This window comes from Peromyscus maniculatus, chromosome 17 (genome assembly GCF_049852395.1).
Source record: "Peromyscus maniculatus bairdii isolate BWxNUB_F1_BW_parent chromosome 17, HU_Pman_BW_mat_3.1, whole genome shotgun sequence".
Lineage (NCBI taxonomy): Eukaryota > Metazoa > Chordata > Mammalia > Rodentia > Cricetidae > Peromyscus > Peromyscus maniculatus.
The window spans coordinates 4617507-4638420 of record NC_134868.1 but is presented as its reverse complement, the minus strand read 5'-3'; the positions used below and the strand labels follow the sequence as shown (position 1 = coordinate 4638420).

Sequence of the window (20914 nt, the reverse complement as noted above, 5' to 3'; positions counted from 1 at the left end):
AAACAAAAAGAGCAGGCCTTTCTCTGGTTGAAAGAATGGCATTAATAAGATACTGTTTGATCTTGCCCCTATGTGCAATGTTAGCTGCTGAGATCTGCACCTTGACACACACAGTTCCAGCCAATGGCCTTTTACTCAACCTGCTGAGCTGACTTCACTGTGCCAACCAAGACTGCACATGTCTGCAAAGCAGAGCACCCTACTTGGAATTCCAATCTTTATTGGCTCAAGCTAACCTCCCCAAATTGTACAACCAACAATCTGGCCTGGCTTTATTAACATGAGATAAATAAATATATGCTGGTAAATTACAAAATCACTCCCCCTGCCACAATCAGGTCCTTCTTCATAATGGGGACTCCATCAGCTGATTGCCTACCCTGTTTCCCACTGTGGTGTACACAATAAACTGTTCTTTCTATTTTGGTCTGAAGGCAGAAACTATGATCCTCATGCAAATCCTTTTCCAGTGATTCCAATGGATAGTTTGCTACATGATTCAAATGAGTAATTTTAAAACTCAGTGGTGGTACGGCCCTTTATTTTAATAATTTAGTTGGTTTAATCAAGAGAACAGTAAGGTCATGGCCCTGGAGAGTAACGGAAGGGGATCAAGGCCATCTAAGTCAACATAAGAGAGCTTGTCTCAGAAACAGTTTTCTACAACACTGGAGGTACAGCTCTTCTAGAATTAATATACCTTCCCTGGGAGAAATCACTCCATACGCTTAAAGTTATAAACAATAATCTCTTTAACAACAGTGTGCATCTGGCTAACACTAAACGAGGAGCCAGCCTAGAATAGACCTTGCATTCCTCTATGCTGTCATCCTCAAGTCTCTTTTAGGTTCAGGTCCCAGGTTGTACACTGAACAATTTAAAGGACAGGAGACTGCAAGTCTACCACTTGGGCAGATGGAGATTTACAAAGGAAATCTATCTTTTGGGTCATACGATGTACATTTAAAAGATGTTATCAATGGATTTAAAAGAATTGCCACAATTCTTACATATACAGAGGGCAGAGAACACAAATACAGAAAATATCAAGGGAGAGTCACCTATCAGCACTGTGGATGCTGTTCTTAGATGAACAGCCTTGCTGAGCAACTCTATCCTCAGGATAGGGCTGATTGGCTTCAAAGCAGGCTGGCTCAGAGGAAGGCCACAGCTGCTTCACTTTAACAACTCGGCCTGCTGTCTAAGGGCTGTAACATCACTGTGGAGAATTCCATTTTTAAGCTCTATTTCTGTGTTTTGTATGAGTATTTGCCTACAAGTGTCTGTACACAGTATCTGCAGAGGCCAGAAAAAGAAATCAGATCCCTTGGGACTGCAGTTACAGGAGAGGGTTAGCTACCATGTGGTTTCTGGAAATGGAACTTGTGTCCTCCATAACAATACCCAGGGCTCTTAATTGCTAAGCTGTCTCTCTAGCTGTTCATTAAAAATTCATTTTTATACACTTTAAATAAAATATATTACATCGTTTCCCCCCTTCCTGTCCTCTCTACATCCCTTCACAAATTCTTCCCTTCCAATCTCATTCTCGTTAAGTATGTGTGATTAAGCATGCACAAATACATGAATAAAACCTGCTGAGTCCTTTTCTGTTGGTTGTGTATATGGTTTCAGGGCTGAACACACTGCATTGGATATGCAATTAGGGAGCTCATCCCTGCCTAAGGCTAATTCTCCCACTTGGAGGAAAATGCCACTGTTTAATGAGCAACAGGAGTCTGACTCTGAAGTGACCTAGGCTGCCTTGTACAGGAAACATTATTAATAGAAAACCTGGGGTGTAAATACCTCAGCTAACACTTGCTGGTGCCATGCCCTGAAGTTCTGGAGCTACAGGGAAGGCTATGGACACTGACCAGAACCAATCATAGTCTCCCTTAGTTCTTTTGGACTCCCACCATGCTCCATTGACCATTTTAACCTTAGATGCTTTTGAAATCATGAAATTCCTGCCTCTGCTTCCTAAGTACCATGATTACAAGTCTGTGACACCATGCCCGCTCAGGTGGCTTCAACTTCATTTAGTGAGTCCTTAGAATGATGGCATGAGTAAGAGGAGCAGTTACACTTAAGTACATTCAAAACCACTGATCTTCATGAGCCTGGGTTTCACCATCTGTAGAATAAGGACAGAACTCTGCCCCAGTCCCTTGATGAGTTATAACACACTCAATGATAAAGAAAAACAATACTCATCACAATTGGAAGACAGTGGACTTTAAGGTAAGAACACTGCATTTAATGAGAGCCTTCTTCTGTTACTGGAGTTAGGACCAGAGCTTGTGTCCTGGCTACCCTAACCAGCCAGGCTCAGCTAATCGTCTTTATTAAGCCAATTTAAAAAACCAACTTAACAAATTGTGATATGCCCACCTATAATGCAGATACTCTGGAGGTAATGTGGGCAGATCTATCTCCTTGATGTCCTAGGACAGCCTAGTCTATACAGTCAGTTCTAGGCCAGACAGAGAATCAAATGAGGCGTTTTTTAAAAGAAAAAAGCAAATTACTAATAAAAATTAAAACATGATATTTATTCAGTATGCACAATTTAGAACAATTATGGTAATTGGTAATTCATATAAGGTAATCAATTCATCCTTAGAAGGCAAGAGATATGCACAACTAAGTAATCTAACCAAGCCATATAATAAAATTTTCCCATCCCTAAATCCATCTCCAATTCTCAGTTTTCTCTAGTGCAAGGTATTCAGATAAGGACTAAATGTTTCTTCAACAGGAAAGTTTTCTTCTGGAGGACTCAGTCTCTTCCCAGAATGAGATTCCTGGGGAAATTAAATTTCATGGGGTCCACTGTTTCACTAGTTGTTAGAATATTCTTATTCCCATCAGGTAGGCAAGTTCCCGGAATGACAGGGTGGGGACTGAAGAGCTTTTAGGTCCATGTGAAGACCATCAAGTGGGAGCCTGCAGGGTGCTGTCACTGACAGCTACATGTAGTTGTCAAAAAAAAAAAAAAAAAAAAAAAAAAAAAGGAAAGAGCAGAAGACTTGGAAAGCACAGACCAACCATACCCATGAAGTTTTACACCCACATGAGGTATTTCTTGTTATTGAAGGGAAGTATAAAATCTAAAAGGGTTACCTTATTGTTTAAATTCATAGGGCTTCTGTCCAGAGCTTACAGGAGCAAACAAAATAAAGAGGGACATCATAATGCTTGAACAGACTGTTGACACTTGTCAGATTTTTTTTCTCCAGAATAAATAATCTTGTGTAACTGAACGTAAGTATGTTGGCTAAAGATCTTACCAAATCCTTTATAGTCAGATCTGCTTTGGTATGAGTTCTTTCAGATTCTCAAAGACTAATATGATATTCAAAGGCTTTAACAGACTGATTATACATTAAAGGTTTTCCTCTTGTAAGAAGTCTACCATGAAGTGCCAAGACTTTACCACACTGACTACATGTTTAGGGATTTTCTCCAGTATGATTTGTTCTCATGACTTCAAAGACTACTGTTACATGCAAAGGCTTAACCACATTGCTTGCATTCATAGGATTTCCTCCAGTATGTGTTCTTTTATGTATTTGAAGGCTACTGTGATGTGCAAAGGCTTTACTACATTGAGTACATTCATAGGGTTTCTCTCCAGTATGTGTTCTTTCATGTATTCGGAGATAATTGTGATGTGCAAAGGCTTTATCACAATGATTACATGTATATGGTTTCTCTCCAGTATGTGTTTTTTTATGTATTTGAAGACTAGTGTGCCGTGCAAAGGCTTTACCACATTCAGTACATTCGTAGGGTTTCTCTCCAGTATGTGTTCTTCTATGTATTTGGAGATAACTATGATATGCAAAGGTTTTACCGCATTCAGTGCATTCATAAGGTTTCTCTCCAGAATGTGTTCTTTTATGCATTCGGAGATAACTGTTATGTGCAAAGGCTTTACCACATTGATTGCATTTGCAGGTTTTCTCTGCAGAATGTGTTCTTTTATGCATTCGTAGATGCCTGTTATGGGCAAAGGTTTTACCACATTGAGTGCATTCATAGGGTTTCTCTCCAGGATGAATTCTTTCTTGATGCTGAAGACCATAGAAATGTGCACAGGCTTCATCATATTGAAGACATTCATAGGGTTTTTCTCCAGTATGAATTCTTTCATGCCTTTGAAGATGACTATGACGTGCAAAGCCTTCACCACATTCATTACATTTGTAGGGTTTCTCTCCCGTATGTGTTCTTTTATGTACTCGGAGACTATTGTGTTGTGAAAAGGCTTTACCACATTGATAACATACATAGGGTTTCTCTCCAGTATGTGTTCTTATATGTATTTGGAGACTAGTGGGTTGTGAAAAGGCTTTATCACATTGATTACATCTGTAGGGTTTCTCTCCAGTATGTGTTATTTTATGCCTTCGGAGGCTACTAAGATGTGCAAAGGTTTTACCACATTGCTTACATTCACAGGGCTTCTCTCCAGTGTGTGTTCTTTTATGTATTCGGAGATAACTATGATGTGCAAAAGCTTTACCACACTGACTACATTGATTGCGTTTCTCTCCAGTAGGAATTATTTCATGACTTTGAAGATGACTGTCATATGCAAAGGCTTTACCACTTTGAGTATATCCACAGGATTTCACTCCAGTATGATTTCTTTCATGCCTGCAAAGATAATTGACACATGTAAAAGCTTTACCAAATACATTATATTCATTTTTACCTGAACGAATTAATTTTACAATTTGGTCTAATTGTAAAGATGAATCAGATCTTAAAGTTTTATCACTTTGTTTACACTCACAGTATTCTCCATTAAGGGTTGTTTTGTGTCTTTGAAGATACTTGTGATGGCAAAGAGCCTTTCTCACATGTCTCACATTTATAGCATAATTTATGTGAGTCTTTTCACATAGTTTTTCACATAGTTGAAGAGAACCGGAAAAGCTCAGAACTTCGTCACACTGATTGCATTCATACATTTTCCAATAATTCACATTTGCATAGTGAATCAGAACAAACGGAAGAATTTCTACATTTCTACTACTCATAGGGCTTTTCTATAGTGTTAAGTTTGTTGATGCATTCTCAATGAAGTCTGAAAAACCAATGAATTGTAAACTTATATCACATTCAACAAGTCTACTTAAAGGGGGACTACAACATATTGTTCTGGGGCAGAGAGAAAGGTATATTGCTTCTTTCCATATTCACATGGCTTGTATTCAGAGCAAAATATGGAATACCTAATAAAGGAAGGATAACTAATAAAAGGTTTCCACAGTGCGTTCATACCATTTGTCTTTTGGTTCCTCATAGACCTGTGGTATAGAGGTTGAGGTTTCTCCCCAACAACCATCTTGATTCTCATAAACTGCCCCTCTCATTAAACTTAGTAAGGTTCCCAACAAGTACATGAGTAGCACCAGCTTTACCATGGACTGTTTGCTTATTAGAAGATTCTGGACATATACTTATCACCTGTTCACCATGTGTAACTTTTGGAATATCTGAGTGGTATGAAATTAAATGGACTGGCACTTTACAGCACAGCTCTCATGGGGCTATGATTCAAAAGGTGGTATCTGTTGAGGCATTTGTTTTCTTGTCTTCTTTCATATAAGAATGCCTTGCAAACACAAATCAGCTCCCTGACATTGAGGTACATGGTTTTTTGAGAATTTAATAATCACCACTACACTTTAAGGTTGTGCCTACTTCCACTATTACTCTGCCTTAAAACTTCCAGTTCCCATTAAAATTTCTTAAGAGCCACATTTGTATCCACTTGCACATCAAAATTACCTTCCATGTCTTCTAGAACTTTGACAATGTTCTTCAATATTGTTGTCTTCCCAACTGTAGCCTAAAATATAGGACCAGAGAATGTATGACATATGATTGGAAATTATGTATAATTTAAGTTATTATCTTCAATGAACCTTAGAACTCTGCCTGATTTATTTACCTCATTCTTCCTCTTTCTCAATCAAAATTACAAAAGAGCATCAATAACAAAGAAGCAGTTGCCCCCTTATTTTAAAAAGTGAAGTAAAATTCAGTCTTACCTATAGTAGTGAGGTTCCTGTAGGTCTCTATCATCACATCTTTGTAGAGATTCTTTTGGGAGGGATCCAGCAAAGCCCACTCTTCTTGAGTGAAGTCGACATGCACATCATCATAGGTCACTGCATTCTAAAATATCCCATACATGTGTACAACAGAAAGCATGATACGAACAGCATTGTAAATGCACACTTCTTTGACAATATATTCATGTAATTCGGGTGCTTCCCATACTTATTCATTCCCTAACACAGAATTTTGACTGTAATCACCAAGTCACTGTAGAAGGAAACTAATGTAAGAGTGAGAACCCTCAAGGGCTAAGTAATATCTCCCATGGGAGACATTACAGATTGGAGCACTCTGGGGAAACACAATGACCCCAGATGTTCTTGCTGGAACATTCAGGTGCCAGCCTATATATGCCTGGAGTTCCCAGCAGCCAGGGGTTCTGCCATAGTTTTCAAGCTCCTCAGATGCCTTTGTGTTGAAGGCTTGGTCCTCAACCTTAGGTCCTGTCAGGAAGCCATGAGGGCTCCAGCATGGCTGGCTCTGCGTCCCATTACATGTTGCTCCTTGGGTGGCCCCCTGGTGTCTCTCTCAAAGTCAGCTCTTTATAGCATGTGTACCACTACCTTATTTACCACTGAAGGAGCCCATACAATGGCACCCTAATAATTATAGCATCACTCGTGAATGCTATACTATCCATACTTGTGTTAATTCTAGTATGTCTTTAAATGTAACCTCTCTGAAGTTTATACATTCTTAGAGCAAGGCCAGCAGCCTGAACACCAGTGAAGTTGTCAAGGCCATGGCAAGGCTCACCTGTGATGATCCTAGTGCAGAAGCTTGCCGAAAGAATATTAGGAAGAACTCGTCAAATGATCGGACTGGTCATTGCTATACTTATGGGAATTACTGCATTGGCTGCTACTGCTACAACAGCAGGACTGGTGCCTCATAAAGAAATTCAAATGGCTGAGTTTGCAATCCAATAACTCAAAGACTCGGTTAGTATTGATGTCATGAATACACGCTATCTTGGGAAACAGAATGATGCCCTCTGCCAAATTTCCAAATTCAAGATGTGGGTAAAGATCACCACAGCAGAATATGCTTGACATGTACAAAAACTATCTTTTCAGGCCCATTAGCAAATAATATGAAAACAAAAAAAGAGCCAGGAGTGTTAGCCCACTTTTAATCCCAGCACTTGGAAGCCAGAGTAAGGTGGATCCCCAAGTTGGAGGCAAGTATGATCTACATTCAGGACAGCCAGGGCTACACTGAGAAACCTTGTCTTCAGCCGGGCACTGGTGGCACACGCCTTTAATCCCAGGACTTAGGAGGCAGAGGCAGGAGGATTTCTGTGAGCTCAAGGTCAGCCTGGTCTACAGAGGGAGTTCCAGAACAGGCTCCAAAGTTACACAGAGAAATAAAGAATTTCTGCCTCGAAAACAACAACAACAACAACAACAACAACAACAAAAAAGGAAACCTTGTCTTCACAAACAAACAAACATATGAACATCGGGGCAGCAAAATGGTTTAGCACTGAGTAGCAATTGCTTCTAATGTATCCTTTGTGATTTAGGTACAGAGACTAAAATGGTGGTAATCAAAACCCACCCATACCACTCTTGGGCATATACCCAAGGAATGCCCAATCATACCACAAAGATACATGCTCAACTATGTTCAAAGCAGCACTATTCATAATAGCCAGAACCTGGAAACAACCTAGATGCCCTTCAACTGAAGAATGGATTAAGAAAATGTGGTACGCCGGGCGGTGGTGGCGCACGCCTTTAATCCCAGCACTCGGGAGGCAGAGGCAGGCGGATCTTTGTGAGTTCGAGGCCAGCCTGAGCTACCAAGTGAGTTCCAGGAAAGGCGCAAAGCTACACAGAGAAACCCTGTCTCGAAAAACCAAAAAAAAAAAAAAAAAAAAAAAAAAAAGAAAGAAAGAAAATGTGGTACATATACACAATTGAATACTACTCAGCAGAGAAAAACAATGACAGCATGAAATTTGCAGGCAAATGGATAGAGCTAGAAAATACCATCCTGAGTAAGGTAACCCAAACCCAGAAGGACACACATGGTATGTACTCACTCATAAGTGTTTTATACTAGATATAAAGCAAAGAACAATCAGACTGCAACCCACAGAACCAGGGAGGCTACAGAGCAGGGGGGTCCCTAGGATGACTGTGGCTTATAATAAGTTTTGGTTTTACTCAATCACTGGGCAAGCCTCAGTGAAATATTTCACTATTAGGATAAGAATTTGACCGGGTGGCGGTGGCACACACCTTTAATCCAGCACTGGGGATGTAGAGCCAGGCAGATCTCTGTGAGTTCGAGCCCAGCCTGGTCTACAGAGCAAGATTCAGGACAGGCACCAAAACTACATGGAGAAACCCTGTCTCAAAAAAAAAAAAAAAAAATTTAGCCGGGCGGTGGTAACCACGCCTTTAATCCCAGCACTCGGGAGGCAGAGCTAGGTGGATCTCTGTGAGTTCCAGGTCAGCCTGGTCTACAGAGCAAGATCCAGGACAGGCGCAAAGCTACACAGAGAAACCTGTCTCAGAAAGAAAAAAAAAAAAAAGAATTTGTACTGTATCAAGCTGATAATAGAAAAATAAATAAAAATGAAATAAAAAGAACTGCTTTAGCTGTATGGTAAAATTTGTAGTAAGTTTTGCTTTCATTTTCATTTGACTCAAGGACCTTTTTAATTTCCTCCCAGATTTCCTTAGTGACCTTACTGGTCATCCAAGCATAAATATGTTCAGTCTTTATGTTTGTATGGTTTTTGTAGTTCTTCTTCCAGTGACTTCTAGTTTTATTGTACTATGATCTGACAAAATACAAAAAATTATTTCTTAAAAAAATAAAAAATAAAAATAAATTATGGTGGTAAAGACATGACAAAATAAGAAGGAAGTTGGCTGATCAGTTTCAACCACAACACAGGACACACAAAGAACAGGAAATGGGTTGAAGCTATAGACACTCAAATCCCATCCCAAATGAAGAATTTCATCCAGAAAGTCTCCTCCTACAAAGGTTTCCATAAGTAACCCCAAAGAAAGTCACCAAGAGGAGACAAGTGTTCAAATACATCATCTCTACTGGGAGGTTTTTCAGTCAATCAACTACATTCTGACCCAGGTCAGACTTATGGTCATCTCCCCAAGCTTATGGTCATCATTCCGACCAGACTTGTGGTCATCCCATGATGAAAATGCATTTAGTCTATCTTCAATGATTCTCATAGTCTGCAACAGTCCCTACACTATTCCAATGCCCAAGGTCTCTTCTGACAGTCAATGCAATCTCTTGACCGTGACATCTTGTAAAAATCAGAAAACAAGTTACATCTTTGCAACATACAGAATACCCATTCCCATTCCAAAATATAGGAATGGGGACCTAGTGAGGGAAGACTGGGCCAAGGCAAGACTGAAACCCATCAGGGCAAATACCAAGTCCTGTACCGTTGTGTGAGAAACAGGGGGCTTCAGTAACAAAGGGCTCAGTTGGCCCTGTCTCCGCAATCTTTCATATATCTCTCTCGCTTTGGTTACTTCCACTCCCTATATGCAGCTCTCTGTGGCAGATGTCTCATAGCTTAGGACTCTTAACATCTTGTGGTCTTCATCCTCCTATCTTCATGCAATGAACTCTAACAGTCTATTCATTGGGACTCTGACTTTGCCAAACATACATGCCTGCAACAGTGCTGAACTGAAACCACTGAATAAGAACCCATGACCTTAACTTTTTTGCCTTTCTTGCTTCTACAACAAGCACAACATGGGAGATCCTGCCAAGTTTGGCTTCTAAATTAGGATGGACCCTACTATACTTACTTAGACCACAGTTGCAACAGGTTCTGTATGAACTTGCTTCCTGGGACTAGGAATCACTTTGCCTACTCCATCCATTAATTGAAGGCTTAGCAGGATGGAGTGTTACCTTTAGGGTACCTTGCTAGGCTTCCACTGTAGAGCAAGGGCCTTCCTGCCTCTGTTTCAGCATGTGACTGCCATCTGAAACTACTCTTCTCTACAATCCACAGATTGTTCGTTTATTTCTGTCCCACTTGCTCCTTTTTGGCACTGTAGTCCTGAATGAGTCACCATTAATAACCCTCCAACACTCAATATTCCAGCTAAGAAATCAGCCCATTATAATTTTTTAATTCTGCCTTACTCAATTTCTCATGGCATGAACAGTGTAAGAAAGATTTGGGGCCAAATTATCACAGAATGATCCCTAGTTTAATTTTTCATGGACTCTATTTCCCACTAAAACCCTATGACCTTGAGCTCCTCCATGTGCATTACCCTCAACATTCCCATCCCCCTGGTCCTACAAGAACAGTCAATTAAACTCTATGCACAGCTTTCTATGGATTTTGCCATCTAAAGTCCTGGTATCTCCACATTCCTCCAAAAGACAACATTCTAGGTTCTGCCCAGCAACATAACCAATTTTGTTGTGCCATCTTTTATTCTAACTTGCTTCTCTGCTTCTGTGATTAAACTGTCTAACCAAAAGCATCTCAGGTAATGAATGTTTTTTTTTTTTTTTAACTGATTCTGCCAGATCATACTCCATTGTGGGAGATTAGGATAGGAAATCCAACTAGAAGATGAAGGGGAAAACCACTGGCAAACATTGTTTCCTGGCTTTCTCTCTGCCTTGGTCAGTGTGTCATCCTCAGCCAGCTCCCTTATCCAGGACAGGCCCACTTGCTTAGTGATATTGCTACCCTCAGTGGAAGAGCCTCCCCCGACATCCATCATCCATCAACACAATCTCTCACAGACGTAGCAACCGATCATTTTGATGGGGCCACACCCTCAAGTGAGGCTCACTCAGATGACTACAGAACCTGAAATGTTGACAACTGAACCTAATTAGGACATATAACAATAATATATGAGACAGTTTTAAAAACTCAAAACCAATATGTTAACCATATCATCATTTAAAGTAGCAAAAACCCAAACTTTGATGACTGCAACACCTGGAAAAAATAGATGTGCCAAGAAATGAGGAGAGAAGAGCCTTTAGCATCAAGAAGAAAAAACTAAAACTGTTTCTCCATAGAAAGTCCCCAAACCAACAAAAACTCAAGGAACTCATAACGTAATATAATAAATTTTCTGAATACAAAAATTGGTGAGGGTCCATCAAATATTTTCCAGAAAAATAACAATATAATTAGACTATAACTAATAAACTCACACATATAGATGTCACCAATGATAAAAGGAGAAACAAAGACAGACCTACAAGTTTAACATGGTCTCTTAAACAAGAAACACAAGATTCTAACCAAAATCAAAATCAAAATAAAAAAAAAATCACTGGCCAGCACTCACCCTGTGCACTCAGGAGGGCTGTCCCACCAAAACTGGAGAGATTCACATGAAGCCTTCTGATGTTTCAACATTGGAGAAAATAGTTTTGACTACTAAAAGTATCTCATTCCCTTAACTAATAAACTATTCAATTATCGGAAAAAAAAAAAAAAAAAAGAATGTCTTCCATGTATGTACAGGTGCCACACCAGAAGAGGGTGTAAGATACCCTGGATCTGGAGTAACAGGTGGTTATGAGCCTCCCAACTTGGTATCTGAACTGATATCAACTCAGGTCAACCCCAAGAATAATACTTGCTGCTAAGTAACCTGCCTGGCCCACATAGTACTTTTTATCCAATAAACTGAAAGTCTTTCACAGTTTTAACAAAAACAAAAACCCAAATAAAGAAGTATGTAAACAAGCCCTACGAATCTGATGTCTCAGTATTAAGATGTTGGGGATGGGACCAAGTAGACAGTCCATGGGCATTCACCACTCTCCATGACCAGAGACCCAATATTCGGGGTTGCCACCAGCACTGCAACACAACACCAGCTGAGGTTTCCCCTATCCACTGTGCATGCATCCTATAGATCTCACAGACCATCCCTACCTGCCCTTCCCTTCCTGCCCCACCTCTGTGTTCCAGCCCCCAGCTTGGGCAGACACCCTCTGCTCAACCACAGGCCATGCCTGCCAGAAGTCTAGGTAGGCTGTCTAAAGACCTACCCCACTGTTTGTTACCATAGACCCAATTCTCACAGTTGCCCTCAGCACTGGAACAGAATACCAGGGGTACCTTCCTCTCACTCTGTCCACACTACCTGTGGAACCCTCAGACCATCCCATATTTGCCTCATCTCTGTGTCCCAGCACCCAACTCAGGTAGCCACCCCCTGATCAGCAATATGCCATGCCTGCCAGAAGACCAGGTAGGTTGTCTGAATATCTACCAAACTGTTACCCCAGACACAATTTTCAGAGTTGCCCCTAGCACAGGAATAGACCATTAAAGGCAGCTTCTCCTTCCTCCTCCACACCTCCTGTGGATCCCTAAGGCGCTCTTCCCCCAGCCTCCAATAGCAGCAAGCATTTCCCCATGAACACACCAGCCAAGCAGGCCAGTAAAAAAGACAACACTCAGCACAAATACTCTCTGAAAATCCAGAGAGAAAGCAAAATTCTAAGAACAAAACTCTAACCCAACCAAGACAAACCCAGAATTCAGCATCTAGATATAATCAACCCAAACCCAGATGCCTAGATGTCAGCTTATGAACATAATCAATAACCGTCAGGGCATTTATGTCACCAATGAACCCTACTATCCTACCACAGCAGGTCTTGAATATTACAACATAGCTGAAGCACAGGAAAAAGACCTTAAAACCAACTGCATGGTGATTGAAGTCCTTAAAGTGAAAATAAATGCCTTAAGGAAAACAAACAATTAGAGGAAATCAACAAATCCCTCAAAGAAAGCCAGGAAAACACAAACAACTGGAGGAAACCAATAAATCCCTTAAATAAAGCCAAGAAAACACAATTGAAAGAAACAAATAAAATGGTAAAAGACATGAAAATGGAAATAGAAGCAATACAAAAAACACAAACTGAAAGAGTCTTGGAAATGAAAAATTTAGGACTGCAAAAAGGAATCCAGAGGCGAGCATCACCAACAGAACACAGAGATGGAAGAGAGAATCTCAAGCATTGAAGATACAATAGAAGAAATTGATACGTTAGTCAAAGAAAACATTAAATCTAAAATTATCATACACAAAATATCCAAGAAATATGGCAAACTATGAAAAGACTAAGCCAGGGGAAGAATAATACAAACTCAAAGGTCCAAAAAACATTTTCAACAAAATCTGCTCTTCCAGACGACCCGGGTTCAATTCCCAGCACCCACATGGCAGCTCACAACTGTCTGTAACTCCAGTTCCTGAGACCCAACACCCATGGCAAAACACCAATGTACGTGAAATAAAAATAAATAAATTAAAAAAAAAAAGTCAGAAGGGTGTTGGATACAAGTCCTGGAGACTCTAAGAAACCACAGATCCTAGCCCAGATTACTATATATCCAGAAAATTTTCATTCACCATTAATGAAGAAAATAAGATATTCTATGATCAAGTCAAATTTAAACAATATCTATCTACAATGAAGCCCTACTGAAGGTGCTAGAAGGAAAAATCCAACCCAAGGAGGTTAACAACACACATGAAAACACAGGTAATAATCTCGTATCAGCAAAACCAAAAGAAGGGAAGCACACACAAATACAGTCACATACATACACACTAACAACAACAACACAGGAATTAACAATCATTGTTTATTGATATCTTTCAATAGCAATGGCCTCAATTCCCAAATAAAAGATGCAGATTAACAGAATGAATGCAAAAACAGGGTCCCTCCTTCTACTGCATATAAGAAACATACTTCAACATCAAGGATAGACATTACCATAAAGTAAAAGGCTAGAAAAAGATATTCCAAGCAAAGGGACCCAAGAAGCATGCAGGTGCAGTCATTTTAATATCCAACAAAATAGAATTCAAACAAAAATTAATCAAAAGAGATGGGAAAGGACACTGCATGTTCATTAATGGGAAAATCAACCAAGATGACATTCCAAATCTTAACATCTATGCCACAAACACAAGGTCACCCACCACCTTTGTAAAAGAAACACTTCTGCAACTTAAATCACACATTGACCCTCACATACTGATAGTTGATAGTGAGAGACTTCAATACCCACTCTCAACAATGGACAGGTCCTTCAGACAAAAAAAAAAAAACCAGAAATACTGGAGCTAACTGACATTATAAACCAAATGACACTATGATATTTACAGAACATTCCACTCAAATATTAAAAAAAAAAATGTATATTCTTCTTAGCACCTCAGAAAACTTTCCCCAAAAATTGATGACATACTTACACACAATGCAAGTCTCAACAGATAAGAAAAAAACTGAAGTAATCAATTGCATTCCTATCAGAACACCATGGATTAAAACAGACCTAAACAACAGCAGAAACAACAAAAAGCTTACAAACTCTTGGAAACTAAACAACTCTCTACTGAATGACTACAGGGTCAACAGTAACAAAGAAATTAAAGACTTTCTAAAATTCAATGACAATGAATACACAACATACCCAAATTTTGGGGACACAATGAAAGTGGTGCTAAGAGGAAAGTTCATATCACTAATTGCCTGCATTAAAGAAAATGGGAGAAATCTCATACTAGCAACTTAACAGCACACCTGAAAACTCGACAACAAAAAGAAGTAATGTTGACAAACATTTCATACAGGACAACTGAAGAGAGACACCTGAGGATGTAATGAAGCCTTAAAGGAACAGGGAGGTCAGCCTCAGTGGACTGAACCTAATACAGCCTTGCAGAAGCATTTTTATTGATTTTTATTGATACAAAGGGTATTTTTTAGCAAGTTAGTCTTCACAAATCAGAACCTTTGATCTAATCTAAGAGTTGTCTGAATACTTTACCCAAGCAATTCTCAGCCATTATAAGACTTCTTGGTTTGCCAGAAATGTCTTGTGAATGAAATCATGCAAAGGCTTTAAAGCTCCTACAGGAAAAACAACTCAATAAATCTCAGATATCAATTACTGATTATTTACAAAACATTACTGCAAGCCTAAGTGAGCCATTACTCTGGAGTTTCCACCAGGTACAGTAGGTATACTAAATTTCACACTACAAAGTAAGCTTAACAGAAAGGAGTAGACAGCAAGAAACTATCCAATTCAGGGTTAAAGTCAACAAAATAGAAACAAAGAGAAAACTGGAGTGAATCAGTGTAACTCAGAGTTGGTTCTTTGAGAAAAATCAACAAGATAGACAAACCCTTATCCAAACTAAGAGACAGAGAGAAAAATATCCAAATTAACAAGATTAGAAATGAACAACGGGATACAACAGGCACCAAGGAAATCCAAAGAATCATAAGGGCATACTTAAAAGCCTGTAGTCTACCAAATTGGAAAATATAAAAGAAATGAATAATTTTGTGATAGATACCATTTACTAAAGTTCAATCAAGATCAGATAAACAGTTTAAACTGACCTATAACCCCTAATGGAATAGAAGTCACATGTCTCCCAACCATAAAAGCTGAGGACCAGAAGGTTTTAGCACAGAATTCTACTAGACTTTCAAAGAAGAGTTAATGAAAATAAAAGTACATTTTCACTCTTTTTGTTTTGTTTTGTTTTGTTTTTTGTTTTTTTCCAGACAGAGTTTCTCTGTGTAGCTTTGCACCTTTCCTGGATCTCCCTCCATAGATCAGGCTGGCCTCGAACTCACAAAGATCCGCCTGCCTCTGCCTCCCGAGTGCTGGGATTAAAGGCGTGCGCCACCATCGCCTGGCTTATTTTCACTCTTTTCTCAATTAAATCATAAATGCCAGTAATCCTCAAATTCTTCCACAAACCAGAAACAGAAGGAATATTACCCAATTCATTTTATGAAGGTACAATTTCCCAGATACACAAACCAAATAAAAACTCAACAAAGTTTCCCTCATGAACATTGATGTAAAAATATTCAGTAAAATACTTGCAAACAGATTACAAGAACACATCAAAAAAATCATCCACAGTGATCAAGTAGGCTTCATCCCAAGGATGCAGAGATGGTTCAACATATGAAAATCAGTAAATGTTATCCACCTGCCTTCTATCAATTTATTCATAAAATTTTTCACACAAAATTGAATGTGGAATGCAATATTCAGAACTCCTAGAAACTAGACCTTCAGTTTTCCAATTTGTCTTCCCACTGCACATTAACAATGATACTTGTGTGTGGACACTGGACAGTGCTATTACAAATATCACCAGTTCCCATGGCTAGGGCTGTAGAGCCTCCCCCACCTCCAGGGAATCCACATTCAGGGAGGCTCAGGGGCTAAGGGCCACTGTCCAGGCCACCACGTGGACAAACAGAACCACAGTGTGGCTCACAATTCATTCTACTCCAAGAAACTTGAACCTGGATAGTTCAGTCAACCTGCTTGCTATTCCTGGTCTGGAGTCAGTAGCCCCCACACTCACCATATCATGGTTTGTGGTCTCCCTCGCATTTCCCTAGAACAGAACCAGAGAGAATCGTGGAAATAATCTGCATGCTACCTATCACTAGAGCTCCTGATCGCTAAGCCTTCTCAGAGTTCCTCAATAGCTAGGGCCACCCAGTTGGGCCTCAGGACAGTAGCAGCTCCCCCACGGGGTAAGCAGAAATCAAATGACTCTGACATCACAGGCCTTCTCAGCTCTACCCTTCCACCCCAGAAGACAGGGCCCCAGTCTGGGAAATTTGTAGTTTAGTAGAAACTTCCATTCTCCCAGAACACTTTCTGTTCCTCTTCCAATGTACAGGGTCCATGTGTGCACATTCCATTACACACTCAATGTCCAGTATAGTCAACCCATTGCTTCATACCTGGGAAGTCTTACAATCAAACATAGGTCACATTCAAAAAGTAACTGTTGTTAAAACAAAAAGAGGCCATGGATTGAAAAACCATGAAGAGTCTATGGGAGGGCATGGAGGCAGAAAAGATATGGTGGAAATGATGTAATTATAATTATACCAAAAAATGATAAAAAGTTGAAGCCTGGTGGTGGTGGCACACGCCTTTAATCCCAGCTCTCAGGAGGCAAAGCCAGGCAGATCTCTGTGAGTTCGAGGCCAGCCTGGTCTACAGAGCGAGATCCAGGACAGGCACCAAAACTACACAGAGAAACCCTGTCTCGGAAAAAAAAAAAAAATTACACCAAAAAAATAATAAAAAGTTGAAACAGGCTTTATGGCCATGTGCTCCAGAGACTAGGGACTTATATAAAAGCACAAAAAGTATTACTCATGCCATTTCTCTTGGACTGTACATCTTAAACTGAAAAATACAGTCCTGTTAGGCAGGGCCACACCATTTTACCCAGATCTTCTATTTGCTTGAACTAGAGTAACTACTGTAATTTTGTTTCACAAGAACTTCAGTTCTGTATCCAGATTCTTGATTGCCTGGTCTGTGGACGAGAGATATGGCCAGTCAGGACATTTATCAATCATCTAAAATTGATCACCTCACTACTCATTGCTAATGTCAACTACTGTCACAAGAGGAAAGCGTCCACCCTTCTTGCCCCTCCCTTTCTGTGCTGTGACTACACCTGCTTTACAGTTGGTCCGTGGATGCAATTCTTACACAGGTCCCTCTTCAACTGTAAGTTTTCAATAAAAGCCAGAAAGGTTGGAGGACACTGATTAGCTGGTCTATTTTTCCATCTCACAGACCAGTCAAAGCCCAGCCTGGAAGGAGTTGCAGGACTGTCTTCCCAGCCCTGGGCAGCAGAGGCAGGATTAAATGTCCAAAGCAGTTCTCAGTTCCACAGTGTGAGACAAGCCTGAGCTACAGGAGACATTGATCTAAATCAGTGGTTCTCAACCTTCCTAATGCTGTGACCCTTTAATACAGTTCCTCATGTTGTGATCAAGACCCAACTATAAAATTATTGTCACTGCTACTTCATAATTATAATTTTGCTGCTGTTATGAATTGTAATATAAATATGTGTTTTCTGGTGGTCTTGGGCAACCAAGATGTTTGACACCCCCAAAGGTAGCCTCGACCCCACAGGTTGAGGACCGCTGCTCTAAACTGATATATATATATATATATATATATATACATATATATATATATATGAATAAAGAGCACTTTAGAAAAATAGAATGAAATTCATAATGATCAAGAAACATAGAGAAATAGAAACAAATAGAGATTAGACCAGTAATTCATTTAAAGAAAATGAAACTGGCTGGGCGGTGGTAGCGCACACCTTTAATCCCAGCACTTGGGAGGCAGAAGCAGGCGGATCTCTGTTAATTCGAGGCCAGCCTGGTCTACAAAGCGAGTTCCAGGACAGCTAGGATTGTTACACAAAGAAACCCTGCCTCAAAAAAATCAAAAAAGAAAAAAAGAAAAGAAAATTGATAAAATGATATCAATACCTGACCTTTTTTTTTTTTATTTTTATTTTTATTTTTTTTTGAGACAGGGTTTCTCTGGGTAGCTTTGTGCCTTTCCTGGAACTCACTCTGTAGCCCAGGCTGGCCTTGAACTCGCAGAGCTCCACCTGCCTCTCAAGTGCTGGGATTAAAGGCGTGCACCACCCCCCCCCAGCCTGACTTTTTAAAATTATAAAAACTGGAAGAACATTAGACTATCCTGACTTTGAAACAGAGTAGGCACTTCCCTGGTAGACAGAATGCCATTAAAAACACATTTTATGGCTTTGTCCCATATAAAATGTTAGCTGGGGAGTGCTGTGAGCCGACAAAGATTAACAGCCAATGGCCTGTGTCTCAAACCTCTGAGCTGACTCAACTGTGTCAATCAGGATTGCACATCTGCATAGGACAGTTCCCTAACTAAAAACTGAATACTCAGTAGCTACCCTCCCTAAATTGTACACCCACCATTGCTGTCTGTGTTCATTCACATGGTAGGAATCAATTCATTGAGAGAAATTGTACAAAAAGTCACTCACCATGCCCCAGCAGGTCATTCTTTATAATGGAGACCCCTGCAGCTCACTGCCTTAAACTTCAGCCTGTGATCTAGCTATTGTCTAGTCTGTTTCCCCTTGCAGTGTACACAGTACACTGTTCCTCCTCTTCTGGTCTGAAGGGAGAAGACAGGCCCCAAACAAATCTTTTTCGTGTTACTGCAATGGACAGTCCACTATGTGACTCAAAATGGTCATTTTAGAACTCTGTGGTGCTACAGACCTGTAATCCAAGGATTTAGGGTGATTAGTCAGGAGGACAGCAAGGGCAATGGCCTGTGAGGCTACAGACATGGTTCAAGTCCACCTCAATCAACATAGGATGCCTTGACTAAAAGCCTCTTTTCAAAAAGGCTGAAGATAGAGCTGTTCTAGAATTAATATACCTCCATGGCACACCAGGACTTAATGTTGGTCGTGACCCTATCATGGCCCCTTGAACTGCATGTTAGAGGTCTGTTCTTTAATGGGGGGATGGGCCTTTTGGCTGGTTGTAAATCAGGGTTGTCTAAGTCGTGGGAATTGTAGTTTAAGCACTGGATAATCCTGGTGAACAAACAAACATTTACAGTTTATCCTACTGCTCTCTGACAGGCATGGTTTGCATACTACTTATCTTTGGGGAATTTGGGAGGCAGCCCTCCCTTAGCTAAACTCTACTTTGTGTGACTTAATGTCTCCTAAGCATTGGTAAATCCTTATACCATCAATTCTATTATCAATTCTACTCTTCTACATCACAGTTTGGCAGCGGAGTGCTACTCTACACAGGAGACACTGTTTACAAGCTCCACAAAATTAACTCCAGACGGATCCTACACCTAAATGTTCAACGTTAAAAATGCACAACTTCTGGAAGATACTAGAGAGACCGGGGCTCTCAAGAGTTTGGCAGATCTGCCTTCCACAGAGACAATACACGCACTACCGGCTCCAGCTTCACAGTGACGTCAACAACGAGGATATTTCTAAGCACAGTCCCGCTCCCAATGCTTTGCGCAAACTCAGCCTGAGTAGTTAAGTTATTCAGAGGCTGCCTACCCGGCCCAGGGAGTTGCAAGAACCATGCAAGACCGATCGCGCAGGACCGACCGGTCAGGAACACGCTGAACTCTGCATCTGCCCACTGGCTCCCACACAGCCCCGGGGAGGACCCACCACATCGGCTCCCTCGGCTCAAGCGAGCGCTCCTCCCAAGCTGGGGACAGCGGCCCCTTGCTCACCAATGGCCGGCCACACCTCCCCATCTGGGGACAGCAACCCCTCACTCACCATGGTGCAGCTGCCGGACTCCCCAGGGCTCTTCCCACAGCTTCCTACAGCGGAGCCAAAGGCGTAGCACAGAGTACAACTTCCGCCTTCCTTAGCACACTGCACAATTTCCGACTTACTCTGCAGAGGGGCTGAGCCAAGAGTCAGTTTTCCCGGAAGAACCCTCCCATCTTGCTGGCGGGTCCGTCGGAGGCCCTGATTGGTTAGTGAGGCCTGAGTGACAGGAGTGCTTCTCCTGGGGACCAGGAGAACTGAAGGGACACAGCACAGTGATTCCCAGCCCTGGCTTCTACACCAAGCACAAACCTATCCCAGATTGGATGCAGATTTCTGCCAATTACAACAGCAAGTTTCTTGTTAATATAAACCAATAGGTTCAAAAGTAGAATTTAGCTAAGGGAGGGCTGCCTCTAAAATACCCCAAAGATAAGTAGTATGTTAACCAGGTTTGTCAGAGACAGGATATTAGCATGTAAATGTTTGTTCACATTTTATGTGAGCCTTCCTGAATGTGGATTCCCTGGGGGTGGGGGAGGCTCTACAGCCCTAGCCATGGGAACTGGTGA

At 40.7% G+C, this 20914-nt stretch overlaps 1 protein-coding gene across 1 annotated transcript; it reads right to left on the bottom strand.

Annotated features, from left to right (window-relative positions):
* Nucleotides 1-2534: 2534 nt before the first annotated feature.
* Nucleotides 2535-20471, bottom strand: LOC102923556 (uncharacterized). The gene is given in 6 exon segments (XM_076553244.1): nucleotides 2535-3551; nucleotides 3554-4665; nucleotides 5806-5866; nucleotides 6069-6195; nucleotides 16560-16592; nucleotides 20349-20471. Coding segments are annotated over 6 exon segments (1368 nt in total). The 5' UTR covers nucleotides 20352-20471; the 3' UTR covers nucleotides 2535-3519.
* Nucleotides 20472-20914: the final 443 nt, after the last annotated feature.